Source organism: Carcharhinus amblyrhynchos, chromosome 7, assembly GCF_965287045.1.
Source record: "Carcharhinus amblyrhynchos chromosome 7, sCarAmb.v2.hapA, whole genome shotgun sequence".
NCBI classification, from domain to species: Eukaryota; Metazoa; Chordata; class Chondrichthyes; order Carcharhiniformes; family Carcharhinidae; genus Carcharhinus; species Carcharhinus amblyrhynchos.
Window position 1 is genome coordinate 49710481 of NC_137330.1, and position 26335 is coordinate 49736815.

The 26335-nt window shown below is 46.0% G+C and overlaps 1 protein-coding gene across 1 annotated transcript in view; it reads right to left on the bottom strand.

Annotated features, from left to right (window-relative positions):
- Positions 1-25921, bottom strand: part of LOC145344928 (microtubule-associated protein RP/EB family member 3-like) — a 70444-nt gene extending 44523 nt beyond the window's left edge. The window contains exons 1-2 of the mRNA XM_080192259.1: positions 25832-25921; positions 8432-8559 (exon numbers count right to left, since the gene is read on the bottom strand). Of these exons, the coding sequence (XP_080048385.1) occupies positions 8432-8552 (121 nt within the window). The 5' untranslated portion in view covers positions 8553-8559; positions 25832-25921. The remainder of the gene's footprint in view (positions 1-8431; positions 8560-25831) is intronic.
- Positions 25922-26335: the final 414 nt, after the last annotated feature.

Sequence of the window (26335 nt, forward strand, 5' to 3'; positions counted from 1 at the left end):
AATCCCCAACTTTCCTTGAGGTGGCAATCAGCTGCCTTCTTGAGCTGCTGCAGTCCATGTGGAGGACAGTTTGAGAATGGCAGTCAACATAAAAGAGAATCTAAATGTCTTCAATAGACATATTAATAATTAAAGGCTGTAAAGGAATATAGGACCAGGTTCGGGACCAAATGGGGGATTTACACATTCAGGCAAGGGGTATGGCTGGGCTACTGAATAGTTTGTATCTATCTTTACCAAGGAAGTGATGCTACTAAAATTGTTTTGAAAACACGTTCGAGACACTGGATGAGCTAAAAGAAAAATGACAAAGTGAAGATATAAGAAAGTCCGAAAGTACTTAAAGCTGATAAATCATGTCCAGATGGAATGCATCTGAGGATAGAGGGGAGGGAGGGAATTGTAATGGTATTGTCTATAATTTTCTAATTGCCTTAGATGCAGGGTGGTACAAAGTGCTGAAGAATCTTTGTTCAAAACAGAAGCATGTAAGGATAAGACAAGCAACCACAGAGAATCAGTTTAACCTTGGTGGGATAAGTCATTTGGACAAACATGAATTAATTAAGGAAAGCCAGCATTGATTTATTAAGAGCTAATCATGCTTAAGTAATTTTGATTAAGACTTTTGATAAGGTAATAGGAAGATTTGTTGAGGGTAACACAGTTTACGTGATGAATGGGGCTTCCAAAATGTGTTTAAGTGCCACAAATCTGGGAACCTTTCAGCGCCTAAGGTGGCGTTCTTTGATCCGTTATTAATTCTCTAATCAGTTTAAGCATTGTTCCACTTAGCTACAGCCATGGTGTGTATGTTGTACATCCCAATATTTGATCAGATCAAACAACTTGTTCCTTCAGTTGTTTCAAAAGGCAGCACACAGACCATACACAGCCAGCTCTCACTTGTAAAGCTCAAAATAAATTATTTACTGCTCGATGTAATTCCATGATTGATCAGCTGAACAATCCTGAATGTACTAATAGCTACATTAACAGTGAAATGAAGATAATCAGTTGAAGTCATAACGTGCCTCATCTAAGCTCACTAGAAACAATATACATTCATACGCAAGGAACCATTCTCTACAAACAAAAGGAATATGTTTAAACCTTACACCTTTTTTGAATTACCCGGGAACTTTTCTTTCTCCACAGCAACAACTCAGCCATCAAACTTGCCAACAAATCAGCAACTGTTCCCTCTTATAGTATAAACTGTTGTGATTTTATGTCAGCAAAGTTGAAGCCCATGGTATAAGAGGGACAATGACAACTTGGATGCAAAGTTCACTGTGAGAAAGGAAACAGGGAAGAAGTGGTGAATGATTGTTTTTCTGGACAGAAGGAAGGTTCATAAGTGAGACTCCACAGGGATCACAATGAGGACCACTGCCTCTGGTCTATATTAATGATCTAGACTTGGAAATATAGGGCAGAATTTCAAAATTTGGCAGTATTATGATCTGTGAGGGTAATGAGACTTCAAGAATGCATAGTGGAATTCTATATTGGTGAAATGGGCGGATATCGACAGATGAAGTTTAATGCAAAGAGATACTTTGTTATTCTTTCCTGGGATGAGAGTGTCACTGGTAAGGACAGCATTTATTGCCCATCCCCAATTGTCCTTTGGTAAGTAAAATAAAGTATAATTCCTGAAAAGAGAGATAATGTTGCCAAAGTTTCTCATCTTGTACTCAGGACAAATACAAGAATGCTAATTTCAAACAATCTTGATATTTTATATTATAGGAGAAAAAGGCACTGATCAGTCGCCAGTCAACTCTGGTTTGCTTAAGTGTTGCCTTGGAGAAGCAAAGGGAAGCAATAGGCTCTTCAAGCTTCTCGCCGATTGAAAAAAGGCACACGGCTTGAACATATTCCTTTGTTTTCAGAGAATTGGTTCATGTATATGAATCTATATCACATCCAGCAAATGTAAATGAGCCACATTCCAATTACCTTAAATTGGTTGTTAGTGCAGCTATTTTAGCACTCAGTGTTATTCAGCAATTGCTGTCTAATTGCTGAATCAGATCTAACAGTAGACGTTTTGTTTTGAATTCTGCAACTTGAAAATGGTATTTATTCTACTGTTATGAACAACCAAAGAAACATATTGTTTGATTCGAAAAGCCAATCATTCCAGCATATGGTCTATGTACCTGGCATGCATCAGGGCAGAAATTCATGCACGCCTGAGCTCAACTGTGCGATAGGGAGAACATCATCTTGGATTGGAAAATACCACTCACATTGCGACTGCATTGTAGCAGCCTGAGATGTCTTGCTTCACCTGTTAAAAGTTTTGAGATACTTTGTCTTTCCGTGGTAATTTTAAGTAGTAGGGGAACTTTTCAATCCCAGTGTGTAGCCTTTAGCTCATTTGCAAGTTTGCAAGATACACAATGAACAATGATCTGATCAGGATAGCTATTGTCCCATGTAGTCATAGCACATGCATACTGTAAGTTCCAATGACTGGCAGATCAAATCAAACAACATGTTGCTTTGGCATTAAATACATTTTCTTTCAATGCCAGATCAGGTAGATAGGCTACATGTCATATCTGGGACATTTTAAAATGCAAAAAGCAATGTTTTACAATGAATCATGCTCCAGGAAGCAAAAAATGAGTTGCATCTTGCAAATGCTATAAAAACCAGCTGAAAAGACAGCCCTCTCTGGCTAATACCGATCAATGGGTGTGGGAGCAAGAGGCTGCTGACACAGACAGCTGGTGGACAACCAGGGAAGCAACCTACAAGTTTGAAACAAACAGAAAGGTGGTTGCTGAAGAAAGCAGACAATGGAAGCAATCTGCTTATAGCAATGTCCTTCTCAAACCATAAATTTGTGTGTTCTAACTACTCAAGTGACTGCAGAAAATAAAATGGCCTTTACAGTCACCAACGATCATGTCAATGACCATAGACAAGCCATCCCATTATCTCCAACTCCAAAACATCTGCCTTTATGATCAGCATATTACCCAAAATGTATGTTCTGTAATTTCCTGTGTCAATTTTGCTCTACTTTGAAAAACAGGAGCAGCTTTGACTTCAAATTATCCTACAAAATCTTTCTTTGCTCCACTGTTCTTACCTTTCATATTATTTATTACCCCTCTGAGCAACCAGTTTTATTTTTAATTTAATTTCTCCAGTCCTCACAATAGAAAATAACCTGCAACCTTATTACTTCTTTCCAGCTCTGCATATTTACCTGCTGAATTCCTTATTAGAATTAGGGACGTTTACTTTGAGAGATTTACAATTTTGCCCCAAGTTGCTAAAACTCATTTATAGTACCTATCTTTTCCTTCATGTGCAGTCTTCTTAAAACATTGATATTTCATCCACTCAGGAATCCAGTAATGCATGCCTGATAAAGTTATTTGTAATATTACCTCTGAGAATGTACTTGCTGTGACCAAGAACAGCTGCTGATTTTCTTTTAAGATTTTCACTATATTTTAGAATTATTACAAGGAATTTAAAAACACCCGAAGTGACATTGCTGTCTTGCAAGAAGCTTCTAAGTGTTAACGTCACATACTACATTGTAATGATGCGTAGAAATATTTAGCTCTTCGAGCCTAATCCATCATTTAATCAATTCATGGCTGATTTGCACTTAGTTCCATGTGTCCATTGTTTGACATCCTAACCTAACAAAACTACTGATCTTAATCTTGAAATTTCAACTGATCTTGATCCATAGCCTTTTGGGAAAGATAGAGTTCCAGATTTTCACTCACTTTTGTGAAAGTGATCCCTGATCTGGCTCATGAATCAACTAACATTGATTTTAAGACTGTTCTGGGTTCCCTCACCAGAGAAATATTTTCAATCTATCTACTTTTACAAATCCATTTATCAATTTGAACATGTCAATTAGTTCACCCCTTAAATTTCTAAGCTGAAGTAAATACAAATGAGTTGATGAAACCTGCCCTCAGAATTTAACCATTTAAAGCTCAGCATTATGCTGTAATTGCCATACAATTGCTTATCTGTGAAGGTCCAAGTGGAACTCTGCAGCATATCTTTGGGGTACCCCACCAATCTAAGGTTGAGAGCTCGTACAATATGATCCGTGCTTTTTTTTTGCTAAAGAACATGGACAATCACAACAGTGAACAACTCAAAGGATCGCACAAAAAGATTTCACATTGTAAGATGTTTACTGTAGCACACTAAAATCAACAGACTAAACATTACCGAGTAGGCAACTAAACAGTAAGGTAAAATGTATTCTTTAGCATCCTAGCACAAATGAAAACCCAATGCCATGTTTATACTTTACACCACAGTCTCATCTGAAGTTTTTTTTTTAATCACATACTGCAAGTGGGTGTTGCAGGCTTGGCCAGCAATTATTGGCCGTCCCTAGTTGCCCTTGAGAAGGTGATGATGAGCTGCCTTCTTGAACCACTGCAGTCCCTGAGGTGTAGGTACACCCACAGTGCTGTTAAGGAGAGAATTTGAGGATTTTGATCCAGTGACAGTGAAGGAAGTGAAGACAGTGAAGGTTCCCCTCCAAGTCACTCACCATCCTGACTTGAAAATACATCATGGTGGTGTTCCCAGGTACCTGCTACTCTTGTCCTTCTAGATGGTAGTGGCCGTAGGTTTGGAACGTGCTCTTCTAAGGAACCTCGGTGAGTTCCTCGGTCAGCATTTCATCTTGCAGATTGTACAGAAAGCTGCCACTTCGCCAGTGGTGGAGGGATTGAATGTTTGTGAAAAGGTTAACAATCAAGCGGGCTGTTTTGTCCTGGATGGTATTAAGCTTCTTGAGTGTTGTTGGAGCTGCACACATTCAGGTAACTGGAGAGGGTTTCATTACATTCTTGACTGATGGTGGATGTGTACTTGGGTATAAGAATGCCAAGTTCCTCCTGATTTTAGCAGGATCTCTTTTCCCAGTCCTGCCAGGGTGAATCCTCTCATTCAATCTTCTGAGCATAATCGAATTGGCTTCCAGTAGCAATGCATCCTCTGGTGATTCTTTGGTTTTTAATTCTCTATAATCTTTGTTTCCTTAAACTGAGATTTCATCCTTCTGCAACTGGATCCTGAACTTCCTAATTCTCAAACCACAATCAGTAAGGATAGGCAACAACACCTCCTCCACGATCATCCTCAACACTGGTGCCCCACAACACTGGTTCTCAGCCCCATACTATATTCCTTATAGACCTATGACTGTGCAGCCCAATTTTCCTCCAATTTGATTTTCAAGTTTGCTGACGATGCCACTCTAGTGGTTCAGATCTCAATGATGAGACAGAGTACAGGAATGAGATAGAGAATCTGGTGAACTGGTGTAGCAACAATAATCTCTCCCTCAATGTCAACAAAATGAAGGCGATTGTCATTGACTTCAGGAGGTGTAAAGGACAACATGCTCCTATCTACATCAATGGGGACCAAGTGGAAAGGGTCGAGAGTTTCAAGTTTTTAGGTGTCCAGATCACCAACGACCTGTCCTGGACCCCCATGTCGACACTACAGTTAAGAAAGCCCACCAACGCCTTTACTTTCTCAGAAGAATAAGGAAATTTGGCATGTCAGCTACGACTCTCACCAACTTTTACAGATGCACCATAGAAAACATTTTTTCTGGTTCTATCATAGCTTGCTATAGCTGCTGCTCTGCGTGAGACTACAAGGAACTACAAAAGGTCGTGAATATAGCCCAATCCATCACGCAAACCAGCCTCCCATTCACTGACTCTGTCTGGACTTCCCACTGCCTCAGCAAAACAGCCAGTATAATTAAGGCCATTCTCTCTTCCACCTTCTTCCTTCGGGAAAAAGATGCAAAAGTCTGAGGTCATGTACCAACCGATACAAGAACAGCTTCTTCCCTGCTGCTTTCAGAGTTTTGAATGGACTTACCTTGCATTAAGTTGATCTTTCTCTACACCCTACCTATGATTGTAACACTACATTCTGCACTCTCTCGTTTCCTTCTCTATAGCGTGCAAGAGACAATACTTTTCACTGTATGGTAGTACATGTGACAATAATAAATCAAATCAAATCTTCATCAACACTCTGCTTGACGATTAACCTAAAAGCATTCCTCTTTTTCCGTCTGGATAGCAGCATTGGCTTCTGAGAGTCTGAGGCTTTGGGCAACTGCGCGGCCAGCTGCCTTTCCCTTTATGTCAAAGTGTTAAACCTTTGCACAAGAGTGTTAATAAGTTTCAATTTGGCTTTTATAACAAGCAGGTTACATGGTGTCATACCAGGCAGGCTCATTATAAGGTTACATGGGCATATCTCCAGGCAGATCCATATGTGTCCCTTCCCTGTTCAAGCCATTCCACCTAACTCCAAATTAAAAGAGACAATTTAAAACACTGCCATCATATAAAGTCCAGAATTCATAACTACATTCATCCAGCTGATTGATGTACAGGCTGAAAGGTTGTTCACTGAGCAATATTATTTGAGATAACCTGCCCATCAGAGAACATTCCTTTTATCCTTCTTGTCTTTTACCTGTCAACCAATTATCGCTATGTTACTAGAGTCCTCCAATTTTGTGCATTCTATTTTTGTTAATAATCTCCGATGCAGAATCTTATCATACCTTCTGAAATTCCATATAGTCAATAACCACAAACATTTTCATGTCGATTATGTTAGCAATCTCTACAAAAACAATTCAACTGGATTACTCAAATGCGACTTACCCCCATAAATCTGTGCTTACACTTTTTAATCAGCTCAAACTTGTCCTAGTGTTCAATCACTCTGCCTTTGATAATAAATTCTAGCAATTTCCCCAAAACTAATGTTATTAAGCAAGTCTGTTGTTTTCTGGTTTCTCCTTCCCTATCTTCTTAAACAATGAGTGACATTCTTAATATTCCAATCCAAGGATAAAAACTTTGCCTTATGCTACTGCCTGGCGAGATAAAGACCATGATGTGGGTATGCCGGCGTTGGACTGGCGTAAACACAGTAAAAAGTCTGACAACACCAGGTTTTAGTCCAACCTATTTATTTGATAATATTCTCACAAGCTTTCGAGGGGTTACCCTCTTCGTCAGGTGAATGGAGAGTTCTGGCCTCAGACAGAGCATATAAAGCACAGACAGTTTAGAGATTACTGATTAAAATGCGAATCCTTACACCTAACCTGCTGTTCAAGACCTGAAGTGGCTGACAATGTGAGTGGTAGGAGCTTGGCCAAGTTCCGCACACATGAGGACGGTCTCAACAGGGATCTTGGGTTCATGTCGCACTATCTGTAACCCCCGTGACTTGCCTGGGTTTGCAAAACCTCACTTACTGTACTGTCTGGAGACAATACACATCTCTTTAAACTGTGATCAGTGCTCCTACCACTCACATTGTCAGCCACTTCAGGTCTTGAACAGCAGGTTAGGTGTAAGGATTCGCATTTTAATCAGTAATCTCTAAACTGTCTGTGCTTTATATGCTCTGTCTGAGGCCAGAACTCTCCATTCACCTGACGAAGAGGGTAACCCCTCGAAAGCTTGTGAGAATATTATCAAATAAATAGGTTGGACTAAAACCTGGTGTTGTCAGACTTTTTACCGAGATAAAGACCACCAGATGATATTCAGGTACACTCTATAACATGTTGTCACTACCTTGCGAGTCAACATTCTTTATTTTAAAGGGGGTGAGCCGGAGTGGGGCGAGGGACAGACAGAGTGAGAGACACGTGCTCCTTGGACACCCGGTAGCCTTCGCGGTCACACCATCACTTCAATCTACATTAGGGATTATCCTTGGTTGATTTCAGAAGGCCCAGGTGTGGCCAGACCTCTATTTTGAATGACAGGTGCTGTCAGTTTTACTAGTTAGATTCCCTGGCTTTCTGTCTCTCAAGCCCCAGCTGTTTTGAAACCCCTTACAGCTGCTTTGATTGACAGGAGCAATCAATTTCAGTAACTTGAAAAAATCCCAGCTGCTCTGAAACCACTTAGAAGTACTTCAATTAACAGCAATATTTAATTACACTAGGGTGATCCCCCTTTCTTGTTTGAAAGAGCCCTACCTGCTCTGAAACCTCTTAGAATTACTTTGATTGACAGCTCCAGTACAGATCAAAGAGAGAATTAGCTGAGGTTTACTTACACAAGGAATCAATGGTCCACAAGTTGCTAAAAAGCTTTTTTTGACTCAAAGCTCACATGCACCTTATTTTCTAGCTCTATCTCATCTATAATCAAACCATGCAGCACTATTAAAAAAAACAGCAAACTAGGGAAAAAATGTATTGTGACCTAGTTCTCAAACAAACTTGGGCCATGAGACAAGTATAATGCCAAGAGTTTTAGGGATTAGTGCTACTTTTAGACCTCATAAATAACCAAACAAAGCATTATAACTGAAAATCAGAGTGCTACCTATCCAAAAAATGTCACCATCTCATTACCTGAGCATAGTTGCTCAATCTTGGTGTAGTTGAGCTGGAGGGAGTCGTTAACCCATGACAGCATGTCATGTCGGCTCAGATTTTCACTTGTCACGGAGGTGGAATATACATTCACTGCCATGCCACAGCTGCAAAATAAACAGATTCACAAATTAAGCAGAAACAAAATCAACTGGACACGAGTGTCATCCAAGACAACTACATCTGCAGTAAGTGTTGCAGTTCGAGGAGATTCAGCTCATAGTCAATGAGCTGGAGGCTGAGCTCCAGACACTTCAAGGTGACAGTTTTTTTTTACACTTTGTTCCTGAAGGTAATCATATCGCTTATGATAGGGTCATTTGATTTGATCAGTCGTGAGGGTCAGCAGAGTATGACTTTGAGAGAGGCAAATAAGGGGGTCAAGCAGGTACAAGTGGAGGTGTTTCAGCTCTTGCAACAGCTACAAGGTTCTTGAAATTTGTATAGATAACTGAGGTGGAGGAACAAAATGACCATGGCACCATGGTACTGGAAGTCATTCAAGTGGAGGTGCTAAATAGGAAGATTGTAGTAATGGTCATTATAGTCAGATGGATAGGCATGACACTCTACAACTGAGAGTGAGAGCCCAAAAGGCTTTGTTGTCTGCCTAGAGGCAGGGTTTGGAACATCTCAAAGTTGAGAGAAACTTGAAGAGGAAGCTGCTGAATCCAGTTGCCATGGTCAACATGGACACCAAGGACACAGGTAAGATGGGCCAAAGGATTATGTTTAATGATTTGAGCAGCTGGGGCTAAATTAAAAAACAGAACCTCAGAGGCAATGATGTCTAAATTATTACCTGAACCAGAAGCAAATTGGCATAGGGTAGCAACAGTACAGAGATGGACGCATGGCTCAAAGACTGGTGTTGGAGAAATGGGTTTCAATTCAGGATACTGGCACTACTGGGGAAAGTAGGAGCTGTACCATGGGGACTGTCTTCACCTGAACATGCTAGGTTCAGTATTCTGGCGAGTTGAGTAAGTAGAGTGGACTTTAAAGTAGTGGGGGGAAGGGATCATGCAAAAGGAGATGTGGTAGACAGAAATGAGAAGAAAATTATGCAGATTAGTGATTTTGGTAATGATAACCAGAGTGAGAGGCCGCAGCTGGAGTACATAAGAACATAAGAAATAGGAGCAGGAGTAGGCCATCCAACCCTTTGAGCCTGCCCCGCCATTCAATAAGATCATGGCTAATCTGTCGTGGCTCAGTTCCACATTCCCGCCCTCTCCCCATAACCCTTAATCCCCTCTCTTATCAAAAACCCATCAGCCTGCGTCTTAAAAATATTTAGCGAGGTAGCCTCCACCACTTCAACAGGCAGAGAATTCCAGAGATTCACCACCCTTTGAGTGAAGAAGTTCCTCCTCAACTCCGTTCTAAACCGCCCCCCCTTTATCTTGAGGCTGTGCCCCCTAGTCCTACTGTCCTTTCTGAGCGGGAAGAGCCTCTCCACCTCTATCCTATCGATCCCATTCATCATCTTATACGTCTCAATGAGATCTCCCCTCATTCTTCTAAACTCTAACGAGTACAAGCCTAGTTTATTCAGCCTCTCCTCATAGCTCAACCCCCTCAACTCCAGCATCAGCCTAGTAAACCTCCTCTGCATTCCGTCCAAGGCCAAAATATCCTTGCGTAAGTGCGGCGACCAAAACTGCACACAGTAAGGTTGATAAGATTAAGAAAGTGAATGGGTGGCTCAGGGATTGGTGTGGGAGGGATGGGTTTGAATTTATGGGGCATTGGCATCAGTATTGGGGTAGGTGGGACCTGTTCGGGCGGGATGGGGTTGGTGTGAACCGTGCTGGGACCAGAGTCGTGGCAAATGGTGTAAATAGGACTGTAGACAGGGCTTTAAACTAATTGCGGGGGGGGGGGGGGGGGGGGGGGGGTGAGGGTAGGTGACGTTACGGGGGCTAAAGTTAAGGAGACGGTACAGGTAAGAGAAGAGGCCGAGGATGTCCCAATGATAAAGGGAGTAGGGGGCGTGAGTATGGTTGGTGGTCTGGCAAATAGGGTCCAGGTGAAGGCTGGGATGAAGGCACTTTATCTGAATGCACGAAGCATTCGGAATAAAGTGGATGAGCTGGTGGCGCAGATCAGCACAAATGGATATGATCTGGTGGCCATTACAGAGACTTGGCTGCAAGGTGACAGGGACTGGGAGCTGAATGTCCAGGGGTATCAAGTGTTTAGGAAGGATAGGGAGGAGGAAAAAGGCGGGGGGGGGGGGGGGGGGGGGCCGTAGCTCTGCTGATTAAGGATAGCATCAGGGTGGTAGCAAGAGATGATATAGGAACCAAAGAGCACAACGTGGAATCGTTGTGGGTGGAGATTAGGAACAGCAAAGGGAGGAAGACGCTGGTGGATGTCGTCTGTAGGCCCCCAAATAATGATCTGGAGGTGAAGCGGGCTGTTAACGCGCAAATAAGTGCGGCGTGCAGGAATGGAACGGCCGTAATTATGGGAGATTTCAATCTGCATATTGATTGGTCGACCCATGTTGGATGCGGTGGGCTCGAGGAGTTGTTCTTGGAATGCTGCCGGGATAGTTTCCTTGAACAGTGTGTGTTGGAGCCGACGAGGGAGCGAGCTATCTTGGATCTGGTGTTATGTAATGAGGCGGGTAGAATTAGGGACCTTGCGGTGAAGAATCCTCTTGGGGAGAGTGATCATTGTATGGTGGAGTTTCTGGTGCAGATGGAGGAGGAGAAAGTAGGTTCCCGGAATGTGGAACTGAGCCACGACAGATCAGCCATGATCTTATTGAATGGCGGGGCAGGCTCGAAGGGTTGGATGGCCTACTCCTGCTCCTATTTCTTATGAGACAGGAAGGGACTGAATATACAAACTTAAGAGCTCACGGGCAGATAAGGTCAGATATCGCAAAACTGGTAAGGCAAAAGTTAAAGGCACTGTATCTGAATTCACAACAAAAAAGATGAATTGTTAACACAGTTAAAAATAAATGTATGTGACCCAATAGCCATTTTAGAGACATGGCTGCAGCGTGTCCAAGGCCTGGACATGAATATTTTACATTCTGAAAAGACTAAACTGGAATTTTTGCTACCCTATGCCAATTTGCTTCTGGAAAAGATAGTGTTGCAACCCTGTTAATTAAGGATATCATTAGTACAATAATGAGAGATGACTTTCGCTTGAAAGAGCATAATGTAGAATCAGTTTGAGTACAAATAAGAAATAGCAAAGGTCACTTGCAGGAGGAGTTTATCAGTCCCTCAACAGTAGTTACACTACATGTCAGAGTGTACAGGAAAATTTAATAGGGTATGTATGACAAGTACCACAATAATCACGGGTGATGTTAATCTATGTGTAGACTGCGCAAATCAGATTGCTAAGGCTAACCTGGAGAATTAGTTTATGGAAGGCATTTGAGACAATGTCTCTGAGCAGTACATGCTGAAGCCTACCAGGGAGCAGATTATTCTGAACCTGGAAATGTGCAATGAGACAGAAATAATCAATAGCATAGTAAGAAGGCATCTAGATAACAGTGATCATAACATGAGTTCAGTTTGAAGGTGAGAAGTGTGCTCCAAGACTAGAGTTTTAAATCTAAATAAAGATCGTTATAAGGATGTAAAGGCAGAGCTGAATGAAGTGAACTGGAAAACTAGATTAAAAGATAGGACAATAAAGACGCAGTGGCATATTTTAAGGAGATATTTAATAATTGAGTGTGCAGGATTGAAGAATCGTCGCCAAAGTATCATGGCCAATTGCTTGAGATTCCGAAACTAGATATAGATTCTGATGCCTTTATAACAGTAGCTTAATTTATGTAGTGATCAAAATGGAGCGTTATGGAGAGTGGAGAGGTGGATTGGATGCAGAGTAACAAGATTTACATTTAAATAGGGTTTTTCACAACCCAACAATTGACTCTCAACACTTTACAGTCAATCATGTATTTGAAATGTAATCACTTATTATTTTTATAATAGTAAACACAGTAGCCACTATGCCTTCAGCAAATTCCCACAAACAGCAATGCAATGACGACCAGACAATGTTTCTTTGAAGTGTCGATTGAAGGATAAACACCAACCACTAGGGGTATCTTTCCTACTCTTGTTCGAAATAGAGCGATAGGGCATAAATTCAAAATGTTACATCAGGGTTTTCCAAACCCTGGAGTTTTGTTGGATACATCCAGGAGTTCTACAATGGGCCAGGCTAATAGGTAAAATTTGAAAACTTATCTATGAAAATAAATGAAGCTGCTCGGCTGGTTTCTTCTGTAACACTACATTCTGCATTTTCTTCTTTCCTTCCTACGTATTGTGTGCTCTGTATAGCACGCAAGAAAGAGTAGTTTTCACTGTACACTAATACGTGTGACAATAATAAATCAAAAATCCTGCATTGGCTGCTGATAGGCAAACTCGTGATTCTATGAGCAGCCAATTCAGTGAAAAGCCAGGTTCTGATTGGACAAGCTGGGAAGAGCAGAAAGCGAAGTTCTTAAAGATCCAGATCAGGGCAAGAGACAGGAAGCGAGTGAACAGCGTAGTGAAATAGGCACTGTATATTTTTAAAACTGCATAACAGCAAAAGAACACTGTTAGGTGTAACTGAAGTATTCAATTTTAAGCAATAAATGAGGTGCTTTTGTTATCTTTGAGTCATTTTGCTTTGTTAATTTGTCCTCTCCTTTGAACTGTTTTCCCTTTGTTTTCTGCTTGTGTTTCATGTACAATAAGGGGAGACAGTATTATTGTGATAATTTCACAGAGGATGCACTGGGGACATGGAAAAAAGCACCACCCAGACAGGTGGTGGAATTTAAATTCCACCTATCACTGATTGCTTAAAAACCCCATCTGGTTCATTCCGTCCACCAGGGATGGAAATTTGCCATCCTTACCTAGTCTCTCCTACATGTGACACCCTTCTCACAGCCCCTGAACTGGCTTCTGCAATGGCCAAACAAATAATTCAGTTCATGGGCAATTAGGAATGGGCAACAAATGCTGGCCTTGACAGTGACCCTTACATTCCATGAAAATTTGAAAAACATACCAATAATCAGCACTTCACAATTTCACAACCTAGCATAAATTTGCTAATTCCTTTTGAATCTCAGCTCAACTACTTCTCAAAATGAACCTTTCTCACCCTAACACTGCAACTGCCTTTCAACCACATCTAGACGCATGCTGAACCCAAGCTTTTATAACTATATCAGCAACAACACTGCAATTCTGCACATATTAAATATCAATAGCCAGTGTCATTTTTTGATAGAAGCATTTGCATGAATAAAAATTCTTTAAACCCTGACCAGCAGAAACATCACTTAGACTCCAAAAATATTGATGTCCAATGTGACTATATTTTCTGTAATAGAAACATACTTGTCTAAACAAATTAATCAGGATATTTTAAAAACCCTACTTGTTTTATTTGATGTACATAAAAACAAACTATTGAAATAAGGTTGAAGGATAGTTAAAAAGCAGAATTTATGTTCATAAGGTGCATATAATGACATAATTTACAACTTATTTCTCCATATCTAGACAGTTTTTTACAAAGAAAACTGGAATTTTTCTCTACTAACTTCTCCACTTATTCCAAAATAAATAAATAGGCACAATAATAACTTCTTAAAGAATAACTGCGGTAAAAATGCTGCAGTATCTCCAGGTAGCAAATGCATGCCACAATTTAACAGAGCTCGTTGGAAAACAAGTTTGAAATTTTGCGGAGTACAGGTTAGCATCCTATAATCTGTTCCACTGCAGATGACATTATGCTGCAATGTTGGAATGCATTAAAATTAATAGTTTCCCAGCATTTAACATGCTAAAATGAGGAAGCTTTCCTGAGAGCAAAATTATCTTGCTACACTATATGAAAATCATTTTACATTATGATTTTTTTAAATTGAAAGATTCTGGTGCTAATGATACAGATTGACTAGTTACAAGTGAAGTAAACATTATCCCAAAGTCACTTTTAACCTACAATACGTATAGAACTGAGTGTCATCTATGGACTTTAAACATTTCAGTAACATAATTGAAAATTATATCTCACATGCCCCTGTTACATCAACAGGGATGAAGTAGAAAGAATCGAGAGCTTCAAGTTTTTAGGTGTCCAGATCATCAATAACCTATCCTGGTCCCCCCATGCTGACACTATAGTTAAGAAAGCACAGCAATGCCTCTACTTTCTCAGCAGACTAAGGAAATTTGGCATGTCAGCTGCGACTCTCACCAACTTTTACAGATGCAATTCCTTCTGGTTGTATCACAGCTCAGTATGGCTGCTGCTCTGCCCAAGACCACAAGGAACTGCAAAAGGTTGTGAATGTAGCCCAAACCAGCCTTCCATCCACTGACTCTGTCTATACTTCCAGTTGCCTCGGCAAAGCAGTCACCATAATTGAGGACTTCATGCACCTGAGACATTCTCTCTTCCACCTTCTTTCATAAGAACATGAGAACATAAGAAATAGGAGCAGGAGTAGCCATCTAGCCATCTAGCCCTTTGAGCCTGCCCCGCCATTCAATAAGATCATGGCTGATCTGTCGTGGCTCAGTTCCACATTCCCGCCCTCTCCCCATAACCCTTAATCCCCTCGCTTATCAAAAACCCATCAACCCGCGTCTTAAAAATATTTAGCGAGGCAGCCTCCACCACCTCAACGGGCAGAGAATTGCAGAGATTCACCACCCTTTGAGTGAAGAAGTTCCTCCACAACTCCGTTCTAAACAGCACCCCCCTTTATCTTGAGGCTATGCCCCCTAGTCCTACTGTCCTTTCTGAGCGGGAAGAGCCTCTCCACCTCTATCCTATCCATCCCATTCATCAACTTATACATCTCAATGAGATCTCCCCTCATTCTTCTAAACTCTGACGAGTACAAGCCTAGTTTATTCAGCCTCTCCTCATAGCTCAACCCCCTCAACTCCGGTATCAGCCTAGTAAACCTCCTCTGCACTCCCTCCAAGGCCAAAATATCCTTGCATAAGTGCGGCGCCCAAAACTGCACACAGTACTCCAGCTGCGGCCTCACCAATGCCCTATACAGCCGCAGCAAGACCTCCCTACTTTTATATTCAATCCCCCTCGCTATGAAGGCCAGCATCCCATTAGCCTTCCTGACCACCTGCTGCACCTGCAGGCTGGGTTTTTGCGACTCATGCACAAGGACCCCAAGGTCCCTCTGCACCGTCGCATGCTGCAGTTTTTCGCCACGTAAGTAATAGTCCTTCCTACCATTATTCCTACCAAAGTGGACCACCTCGCACTTGCCAACATTAAATTCCATTTGCCAGTTCCTGGCCCGTTCGCCCAGCCTATCTAGATCCTTCTGCAGACTCTCCACACCCTCCACGCAATTTGCCGTTCCACCAATCTTGGTGTCATCAGCAAATTTCAACACCATACACTCGGTTCCCTCCTCCAGATCATCTATATAAATGGTAAATAGCTGAGGCCCCAGCACTGACCCCTGGGGCACTCCACTAGTCACCAACCGCCAATCCAAATAGCACCCATTAACCCCCACTCTCTGCCTCCTATTTGACAACCAATCCTCTATCCACGCTAACACCCTACCCCCAACTCCATGCCCCCTTACCTTCTGCAATAACCTCTTGTGAGGTACCTTGTCAAACGCCTTCTGAAAATCAAGAAAGACCACATCCACCGCCCTAGACACATCCTCACAGAACTCCAATAAGTTTGTCAGACACGACTTCCCCTTAACGAAACGGTGCTGCGTCTGCTCTATCAAGCAATTCCCCTCAAGATGCCTCGCTATTTCCTCCTTGATGACAGATTCTAACATTTTACCTTCAACAGACGTTAAACTAACCGGCCTATAATTCCCTGCCTTTTGCCTGCCACTCTTCTTAAACAACGGCGTAACATTAGCCGTTTTCCAATCTTCCGGCACTTCCCCGGAATCCAGCGACGTTTGGAAAATAACCACCAAGGCATCCACTATCACCTCCACCATTTCTTTCAGAACCCTCGGATGCATTCCATCCGGACCTGGTGACTTGTCCACAATCAGTCCCTCCAGTCTGTCGAGCACCGCCTCTCTAGTAACAATAATGTCATTGAGACCCTCCAGTCCTACCACCTTTCCATCTCTAACACCCGGCAAATTATTCACGTCCTCCTCCGTGAAGACCAAAACAAAAAAGTTATTCAAGACCTCAGCCATTTCCCCATCCCCTACCACTAAGTCCCCCTTCTCATCCTCTAAGGGTCCAACGTTCACCCTAGCCAGCCTCTTCCTTTCTATATATTTATAAAAACTCTTGCTATCCGTTTTTATATTAAGCGCTAGCCCAGCTTCATAGTTTCTCCTACCCTTCTTTATCAACTTCTTTGTCAATCTTTGTTGACATTTAAACCTCTCCCAATCCTCTTCTCGCCCACTACTCTTAGCTACTCTAAACGCCTCCGCTTTTAATTTAACACTTTCCTTCACCTCCTTCGTTATCCATGGCTTATTACCCTCTCCTCCTACGGTCCTTTCTAACCATCAGGATAAATTTCTGCTGAGCACCAAGAAAGATCTCCTTAAAGATCCTCCACTGCTCCTCAGCAGACCTACCTTCCAACGCGCTCCCCCAGTCAACATTCGCCAATTCTTCTCTCATCCTACTGTACTCCCCTCTGTTCAAACAAAGGACACGCGTCCGGGAACCTACTTTCCCCTCCTCCATCTGCACCAGAAACTCCACCATACAATGATCACTCTCCCCAAGAGAATCCTTCACCACAAGGTCCCTAATTCTACCCGCCTCATTACATAACACCAGATCCAAGATAGCTCGCTCCCTCGTCGGCTCCAACACACACTGTTCAAGGAAACTATCCCGGCAGCATTCCAAGAACTCCTCCTCGAGCCCACCGCGTCCAACATGGGGCGACCAATCAATATGTAGATTGAAATCCCCCATAATTAGCGCCGTTCCATTCCTGCACACCGCACTTATTTGCGTGTTAACAGCCCGCCCCACCTCCAGATCATTATTCGGGGGCCTATAGACGACATCCACCAGCGTCTTCCTCCCTTTGCTATTCCTAATCTCCACCCACAACAATTCCACGTTCTGCTCTTTGGTTCCTATATCATCCCTTGATACCACCCTGATGCTATCCTTAATCAGCAGGGCTACGCCCCCCCCCCCCCTTTTTCCTCCCACCTATCCTTCCTAAACACTTGATACCCCTGGACATTCAGCTCCCAGTCCCTGTCACCTTGCAGCCACGTCTCTGTAATGGCCACCATATCCATTTGTGCTGATCTGCGCCACCAGCTCATCCACTTTATTCTGAATGCTTCGTGCATTCAGATAAAGTGCCTTCATCCCAGCCTTCACCTGGACCCTATTTGCCCGAACACCACCAAGCATACTCACGCCCCCTACTCCCTTTATTATTGGGACATCCTCGGCCTCTTCTCTTACCTGTACCCTCTCCTTAACTTTAGACCCCGTAATGTCACCTACCCTCGCACCCTCCTCCTCCTCCTCCTCCTCCCCCCCCCCCCCCCCCCCCCCCAATTAGTTTAAAGCCCTGTCTACAGTCCTATTTACACGATTCGCCAGGACTCTGGTCCCAGCACGGTTCACACCAACCCCATCCCGCCCAAACAGGTCCCACCTACCCCAATACTGGTGCCAATGCCCCATAAATTCAAACCCATTCCTCCCACACCAATCCCTGAGCCACCCATTCACTTCCTTAATCTTATCAACCTTATGCCCGTCTGCACTCGGTTCAGGCAGTAGCCCAGAGATAACCACCTTGTCGGTTCTACTTTTTAATTCCATTCCCAGCTTTTCATACTCCCTCCCCAGATCCTCAGTTTGCATTTTGCCTACGTCATTGGCACCCACATGTACCACAACGACCGGATTCTCACCCTCCCACTCCAGGTTCCTCTGCAGCCCAGATGCGACATCCCAGACCCGAGCACCAGGCAGACAACACACCCTTCTGTGCACTTTGTCATTGTGACAAAGGACAGTGTCAATACCCTTAATCCCACTATCCCCAATTACTACTACATTCCTTTTCACCTTCTCTTTGCCTATGTCCTGCTGCATCACTGTACTGTGTGCAGTTTACTCACCAACCTCACCTCCCTTGTTCTCGTCCAGACTGGAAGCAAGAACCTCAAACCTGTTATGCAGATTGAGAGGCTGAGGTATCCGCTCCCCACCCCCCTTCCTCCTCTCAGCAGCCCCCTCTTGTTCCTGACCCTTAGAGTTAGCCAGTCTAGGGGGGGTGGATGTCACTTGCTCCCCATTGACAATGGCACCCTCTCGCCCCCTGATGAGCCTCAGTGTCTGTAGCTCAGAGGCCAGCTCATCTACCTTGAGCTGGAGCTCCTCCAGCAACCTGCACTTACTGCAGACATGGTCACTGGGAAGGACCCTGGGGTCCACCAGTTCCCACACATCATACAGAAACAACACATCACATGCCCCTCCATTATTCACTGTAGTAATATTGAAAATTTCCACACGAACTTACCTGGCCCTTTTTCTCCCCAGCCCTTTTGCGCCTAAGCCCTAATAGCTCACTCTGCTTCCCTCTCACTCCGCTGCCCGCTCCGACGCTGCCTGCTGTCTACACCAGGCCTCCTTTTAAACCTGGCACTGTTTTAAAGCCCGCTCCCCCACAACTCCCTGCTATCCACTGCCTTAGAATTCTTAAAGCGGTAGATACAAAAAGCCTGCAAAAATGCTTTTAAATGATTTAAACAGTTCCACAAGGTAAGTTCTTACTACGAAAGTGCTTTAAACTTATTTAAACAGGTAATTTCTTATCTGTCTCTCTGCTCCAGCAAACGATGGAAGGCTTCACCGTGTGAGCACCTGATAATTTCATCGGGAAAAAAATGCAAAAGTCTGACATCATGTACCAACAGACTCAAGAACAGCTTCTTCCCTGCTGCTGTCAGACTTTTGAATGGACTTACCTTACATTAAGTTGATCTTTCTCTACACCCTAGTTATCTCTGTAACACTACATTCTGCACTGTTTCCTTCTCTATGAATGGTATGCTTTGTCTGTATAGCACGCAAGAATGAATATTTTTCACTGTAAGTTAATACATTTGACAATAATAAATCAAATCAAAAACATAAAACAAGTTCCAGTAGAAAGAATATTTTCATAAAGCCTCAATCTAATTAATGCATCTTCGACCAACCAAGGGTTTCATGAAATACCTGCCCCAAGGGACCATATTACTTTTTATTTCACATGAACCTGCTACATTTCACTTGCAATATTGAAGAAAAACAAAAATAAAACTGGTATCAAATGTGTCAGGTACTTTTTCTGTAGTACAATGCTTTGAAATTAATTTTATGGGCCTTGAGCATGGATTGGCAAGAAGTACAAGTGCTTATTCTTTGATCAAGTAACAATAACCTGCTGAGAATATTTTCTATCATAGAGATAATTTCAGATTCAGAATCGCCTAAATAGAAGTCTATTTGTAGCAGTTTTACTTTGTTCTCTTTCTGCCACAAGAGTGCTTATTTATAAATTTTCTTAAAATTAAATGACAAAGAGCAATAACATGTTTAGCAACAAACTGACTGCATGTTCAAATTCTGTTGTTCTATTATTTTTGGTCTATGTTGACTTCAGCAAAGAATCAATGATTAAGTTTTCCACCACTTATCACAATATCACAGAATTAAGCAAAATATAAATACAATTTCACTGCCCACTAATATACAAAAAAATTACAAAAAATACTGCTTCTCTTGCATAAACGTATTGCTAAGTACAGAAGACCCTGAAGACTGGCCTCTTCTAAACAAACTTGCAGAAGAAAACGATCTTACTTCCACTGGGACTGTTGCTTTCAGATAGAGAATGAAAAGATAGTGGCACTGAGGAAGGAGTCATGATTGCATTGAATAAAACAAGGCAATGACTCAGCACCTGGTACAGGAACAATATTGCAGCTCCCCTGACAAAGATAATAAAGAACATCTCCCACAAGGTGACAGCAAATAGTCACTGTAGCATTCTGACACTAAGTTCTGAAAAAGGACAGAATTTGGGTGCAGTTCTACATTCAATCTGTGTGATACTGCTCATTAACTGTGAGATTTTCAAGTTCTGATACAAGCCAATTAGAGACATCCTTATGTAACATTGAGTTTGTGGATTTTATTAAATGGCATATCAAAATTCCCACTCCAGCTTCTAAATGCTATTTTTCTGTTTCCCATTTGACCAGCTTCATGCCCATTGCCAGTGACATCCTAAACTGCTTTGTCAGGCGGAGACTGATGCTGTTTCTTGCGAAGGTTAATTGTAATGATACTAGCATATTTCTGGTTTCTTTTGCTCAGTTCCACAAATATTTACCCACAGAAGCAGAACTTCCAGAAACCTTTTTTAACCTATCTAAATACTACTAGTATGAAGCTATGTAATATCTCGTTTACCCCTACAAATCCCCCAATATTTAGGCTGAAGGAAAGGTGAGTTAAGCCTGAGGTTGACAGAACTGAATCTCTGAATCTCTTCTTCAGTCAGAAGTCCAATCTCTCAGAACAGTTGTTACTGTAGATGTCTGAAGAGATTCTTCAAAGCTCTGGTAGGTGCTTGTATCCCTGTAACTAACTAATATCATTGCTAGCCCCTATCAACATTGCAGATTACTCCAAAGTACGTGGCAATATAGGAACTTTCCTCATTCATTGATGTACTAAGGAATTAACATTTTTGAAAATGAAGAAATTCCTAACCTGGATGAAATATATTCCAGACTGTTAAGGAAAGTAGGAAGAGATATAGAACATAAGAACTAGGAGCAGGAGCAGGCCATTTGGCCCCTCAGGCCTGCTCCGCTATTCAATAAGATCGTGGCTGATCTTTTCCTGCCCTCAGCTCCACTTACCCACCGTTCACCACAATCATAATTCTTTTACTGTTCAAAAATGTATCTATTCTTGCCTTAAAAACATTCAATGAAGTAGCCTCAAATGCTTCACTGGGCAGGGAATTCCACAGATGCACAACCTTTGTGTGAAGAAGTTCCTCCTCAATTCAGTCCTAAACCTGTTCTGCCTTATTGTGAGACCATGCCCCCTAGTTCTAGTTTCATGCCAGTGGAAACAACTTCCCTGCTTCTATCTCATCTATTCCTTTCATAATTGTATATGTTTCTATAAGATCTCCCCTCATTCTTCTGAATTCCAAGACATAGCCCCAGTCTACTCACTCTCTCCTCATAAGCTGACCCTCTCAACTCTGGAATCAACCTAGTGAATCTCCCCTGCACCAGTGCCAGTATATCCTTTCTCAAGTGAGGTCAAAACTGTGCCAGATGTGGCCTCACCAGCACCTTATACAGCTGCAACATAACCTCGCTGTTTTTAAATTCCATCTCTCTAGCAACAAAGGACAAAATTCAATTTGCTTTTGTAATTACTTGCTGCAGCTGCAAACCAACTCCTTATGATTCTTGCACAAGGATGCCCAGGTCCCTCTTCACAATAACATGCTGCAATTTTTGACCATTTAAATAATGGCCCATTTTGCTGTTATTCCTACCAAAATGAATGATCTCACATTTACCAACATTATACTCCATCTGCCAAACCCTTGCTCACTCACTCAGACTATCTATATCCCTTTGCAGACTTTCAACGTCCTCTGCACTTAGCTCTGCCACTCATCTTAATGTCATCTGCGAATTTTGACACACTACACTTGGTCCCCAACTCTAAGTCATCTATGTAAATTGTAAATTGTAAACATTGCACTCCCAACACTGATCCCTGAAGCACACCACTAGTCACTACAAATAATTCTTGCTATGAACTGTTAATTGTCTTATTGTCATTTTCTTTTCATTCCTATACTCCACTGCGCTATTCATTTAAACACTACTGGCTTTTCATTTTATGGCTCCATCTATCTACTCCCACATTAAAGAAATTATTAAAATGAGGCACATCTGTTCAACTGCATTGTTCAGAAACATTCCTTGGGCTTACCCACTGATTGCCATTGTTCTTTACTGCAGATATATATTTCTCCTCTTTCTTTTGTATGTGTGACAAGTTGGCACAAAGAGCAGAGATATTTTTGGGGGCCCAACTTACAAGAAGAATGATACATGTGCTCATTCTGCAATCCTGCGTCTTTCTGAAACCTTCCATTTTTGTGTGTATGAGTGAAAATGGAAGGTTTCAGAGTGGTGTCCCCATTCTAAGCAACATCCATATACCCAACTGCTTCCTGCTGACTCATGCGAGCTTATCTAACCTTAATGTGTTGTAACCTGCTAGCAGGTGGCAGGTAGGTGAAAATATGGTAAAGATAACAATGGCTGAGAACAACCAAGTGTAAACATACGTCCATACAAATCCAGGATAAACTGCTCAGTATGACAAAACGTCAGAAGTATAAAATACAGATTTTTACAGACATAAAGTGGTTCGGCAGAACCTGGATATTAAACAGGGCTCTCACACAATAGTGGGGGAACGGTGGGGGTGGGGACGGGGATGGCGGCGGAGGGGGACGGGGATGGCGGCGGAGGGGGACGGGGATGGCGGCGGAGGGGGACGGGGATGGCGGCGGAGGGGGACGGGGATGGCGGCGGAGGGGGACGGGGATGGCGGCGGAGGGGGACGGGGATGGCGGCGGAGGGGGACGGGGATGGCGGCGGAGGGGGACGGGGATGGCGGCGGAGGGGGACGGGGATGGCGGCGGAGGGGGACGGGGATGGCGGCGGAGGGGGACGGGGATGGCGGCGGAGGGGGACGGGGATGGCGGCGGAGGGGGACGGGGATGGCGGCGGAGGGGGACGGGGATGGCGGCGGAGGGGGACGGGGATGGCGGCGGAGGGGGACGGGGATGGCGGCGGAGGGGGACGGGGATGGCGGCGGAGGGGGACGGGGATGGCGGCGGAGGGGGACGGGGATGGCGGCGGAGGGGGACGGGGATGGCGGCGGAGGGGGACGGGGATGGCGGCGGAGGGGGACGGGGATGGCGGCGGAGGGGGACGGGGATGGCGGCGGAGGGGGACGGGGATGGCGGCGGAGGGGGACGGGGATGGCGGCGGAGGGGGACGGGGATGGCGGCGGAGGGGGACGGGGATGGCGGCGGAGGGGGACGGGGATGGCGGCGGAGGGGGACGGGGATGGCGGCGGAGGGGGACGGGGATGGCGGCGGAGGGGGACGGGGATGGCGGCGGAGGGGGACGGGGATGGCGGCGGAGGGGGACGGGGATGGCGGCGGAGGGGGACGGGGATGGCGGCGGAGGGGGACGGGGATGGCGGCGGAGGGGGACGGGGATGGCGGCGGAGGGGGACGGGGATGGCGGCGGAGGGGGACGGGGATGGCGGCGGAGGGGGACGGGGATGGCGGCGGAGGGGGACGGGGATGGCGGCGGAGGGGGACGGGGATGGCGGCGGAGGGGGACGGGGATGGCGGCGGAGGGGGACGGGGATGGCGGCGGAGGGGGACGGGGATGGCGGCGGAGGGGGACGGGGATGGCGGCGGAGGGGGACGGGGATGGCGGCGGAGGGGGACGGGGATGGCGGCGGAGGGGGACGGGGATGGCGGCGGAGGGGGACGGGGATGGCGGCGGAGGGGGACGGGGATGGCGGCGGAGGGGGACGGGGATGGCGGCGGAGGGGGACGGGGATGGCGGCGGAGGGGGACGGGGATGGCGGCGGAGGGGGGGCGGCGGCGGAGGGGGATGGGGAGGGGGGGCGGCGGCAGAGGGGGATGGGGAGGGGGATGGGGAGGGGGGGCGGCGGCGGAGGATGGGGAGGGGGGGCGGCGGCGGAGGGGGATGGGGAGGGGGGGCGGCGGCAGAGGGGGATGCGGAGGGGGGGGCGGCGGTGGAGGGGGGGACGGCGGTGGAGGGGGAGGGGGGGCGGCGGCGGGGGGGGCGGCAGAGGGGGAGGGGGGAAGGCGGCGGAGGGGGAGGGGGTGGAGGGGGAGGGGGTGGGAGGAAGGGGGGAGAGGAAGAGGGGGAGGGGGGGAGGGGGGGGAGGGGGAGGGGGGGGAGAGGGAGGGGAGTGCAGGCAGGACACTACAGGGGGTTCGGTGGGGCAGATGTGGGACACAAGGCAAAAGGGGTCATCTACCCTGTGCATGCGTGTCACCGCCATGCCCTATACACGTGCGTGTCACCTGTCTGCACCCCATGCATGTAACACCACCCACGTCACATGCATGTAACCAGCCCCGCATCCCTTGCATGCATGCATAACACCCACATGTACCATGTGCGTAACCCCCTCACCCCCACGTGCATTGATGTTAAACTGCGCACGAGATCCCCAATTGGGTGCAGGGAGGGCGGGGGGACACAGTGTGGGGATTTGGGGGGAGCGGCTGACACACTGCGGGGATTTGAAGGGGGGGGGGGTGACACACTCCATGGATTTGGGGGGGGGGGGGGGGGTGACACACTCCAGGGATTTGGGGGGGGGGGGGGTGACACACTCCAGGGATTTGGGGGGGGGGGGGTGACACACTCCAGGGATTTGGGGGGGGGGGGGGGGGTGACACACTCCAGGGATTTGGGGGGGGGTGACACACTCCAGGGATTTGGGGGGGGTGACACACTCCGGGGGATTTGGGGGGGGTGACACACTCCGGGGGATGGGGGGGGGTGACACACTCCGGGGGATGGGGGGGGTGACACACTCCGGGGGATGGGGGGGGTGACACACTCTGGGAGATGGGGGGGGGTGACACACTCCGGGGGATGGGGGGGGGGGTGACACACTCCGGGGGATGGGGGGGGGTGACACACTCCGGGGGATGGGGGGGGGGGTGACACACTCCGGGGGATGGGGGGGGGGGGTGACACACTCCGGGGGATGGGGGGGGGAGGTGACACACTCCGGGGGATGGGGGGGGGAGGTGACACACTCCGGGGGATGGGGGGGGGTGACACACTCCGGGGGATGGGGGAAGGGGGTGATCGCACACCGGCGATGGGGGTGGTGGACACTGGCGATGATGGACACTGGCGATGAGAGCTGTTGTCGGAGTTGGGTGAGGGGCACAGAACGGACGGTGTTGGGGTTGAACTCTTTCCCCTGTTTCACCCCGAATCTCTCGGTTTGTGGTTGGGGAAATCTGAATGTGAAAAGTTGCCGTTTGATCTGAAACGGAATTTTAATTTGAACCGAAACCCGAGCCACGGCCCCGCTCCCACTGCGCGAGGGAGACCCGTTACATAACAACCTCTTTCATAGGGGAGAAGGCGGAACGGCCGCCCAGACCTATCCCCACCTCCGGCCGCTCGACGGCTGGAAGGAAAAGAGGGATCACGATCTAGAGAGCGAAAGAGCTGCAACTCACCGTGTACCACCTCTCCGGAGCCGCTTTGAGGCCGCTCGCTCTCAACCAACGCAACGCACTGAAACCGCACTGCGCCTGCGCACAGCGTGCCGGAAGGGGCGTGGCTCCGTTCATTGCGGCACTGCGCCTGCGCACAGCGGGCCGGTGGGGGCGTGGCCCCGAGGATTGCCAGCGCTGCGGCTGTGCAAACTGAGCTGGAGGGAAGGGCTCCGGCTACAGCGGCAGTGCGCCTGCGCACACCCGTACCGAGGGGGCGTGGCCCCGGGCACTGCAGCACTACGCCTGCGCACACTGAGCTGGACGGGGCGGGGCATTAGTGCTGCAGTGTCGCTGTCGGCAGGCGGGGGGCGGGGCGTGGAATCTGCAGCGCACGCACACAGCGGAGTATTAATAATCGTGTGTGCAATGTAAAATCAATTGAGCGAATAAATTCCAAGCTCAGCGTCTGTCACCATAACACCCCCTGCTTAAGTGCGTAACAGAGAGGTTGTTGTCATCTGCACA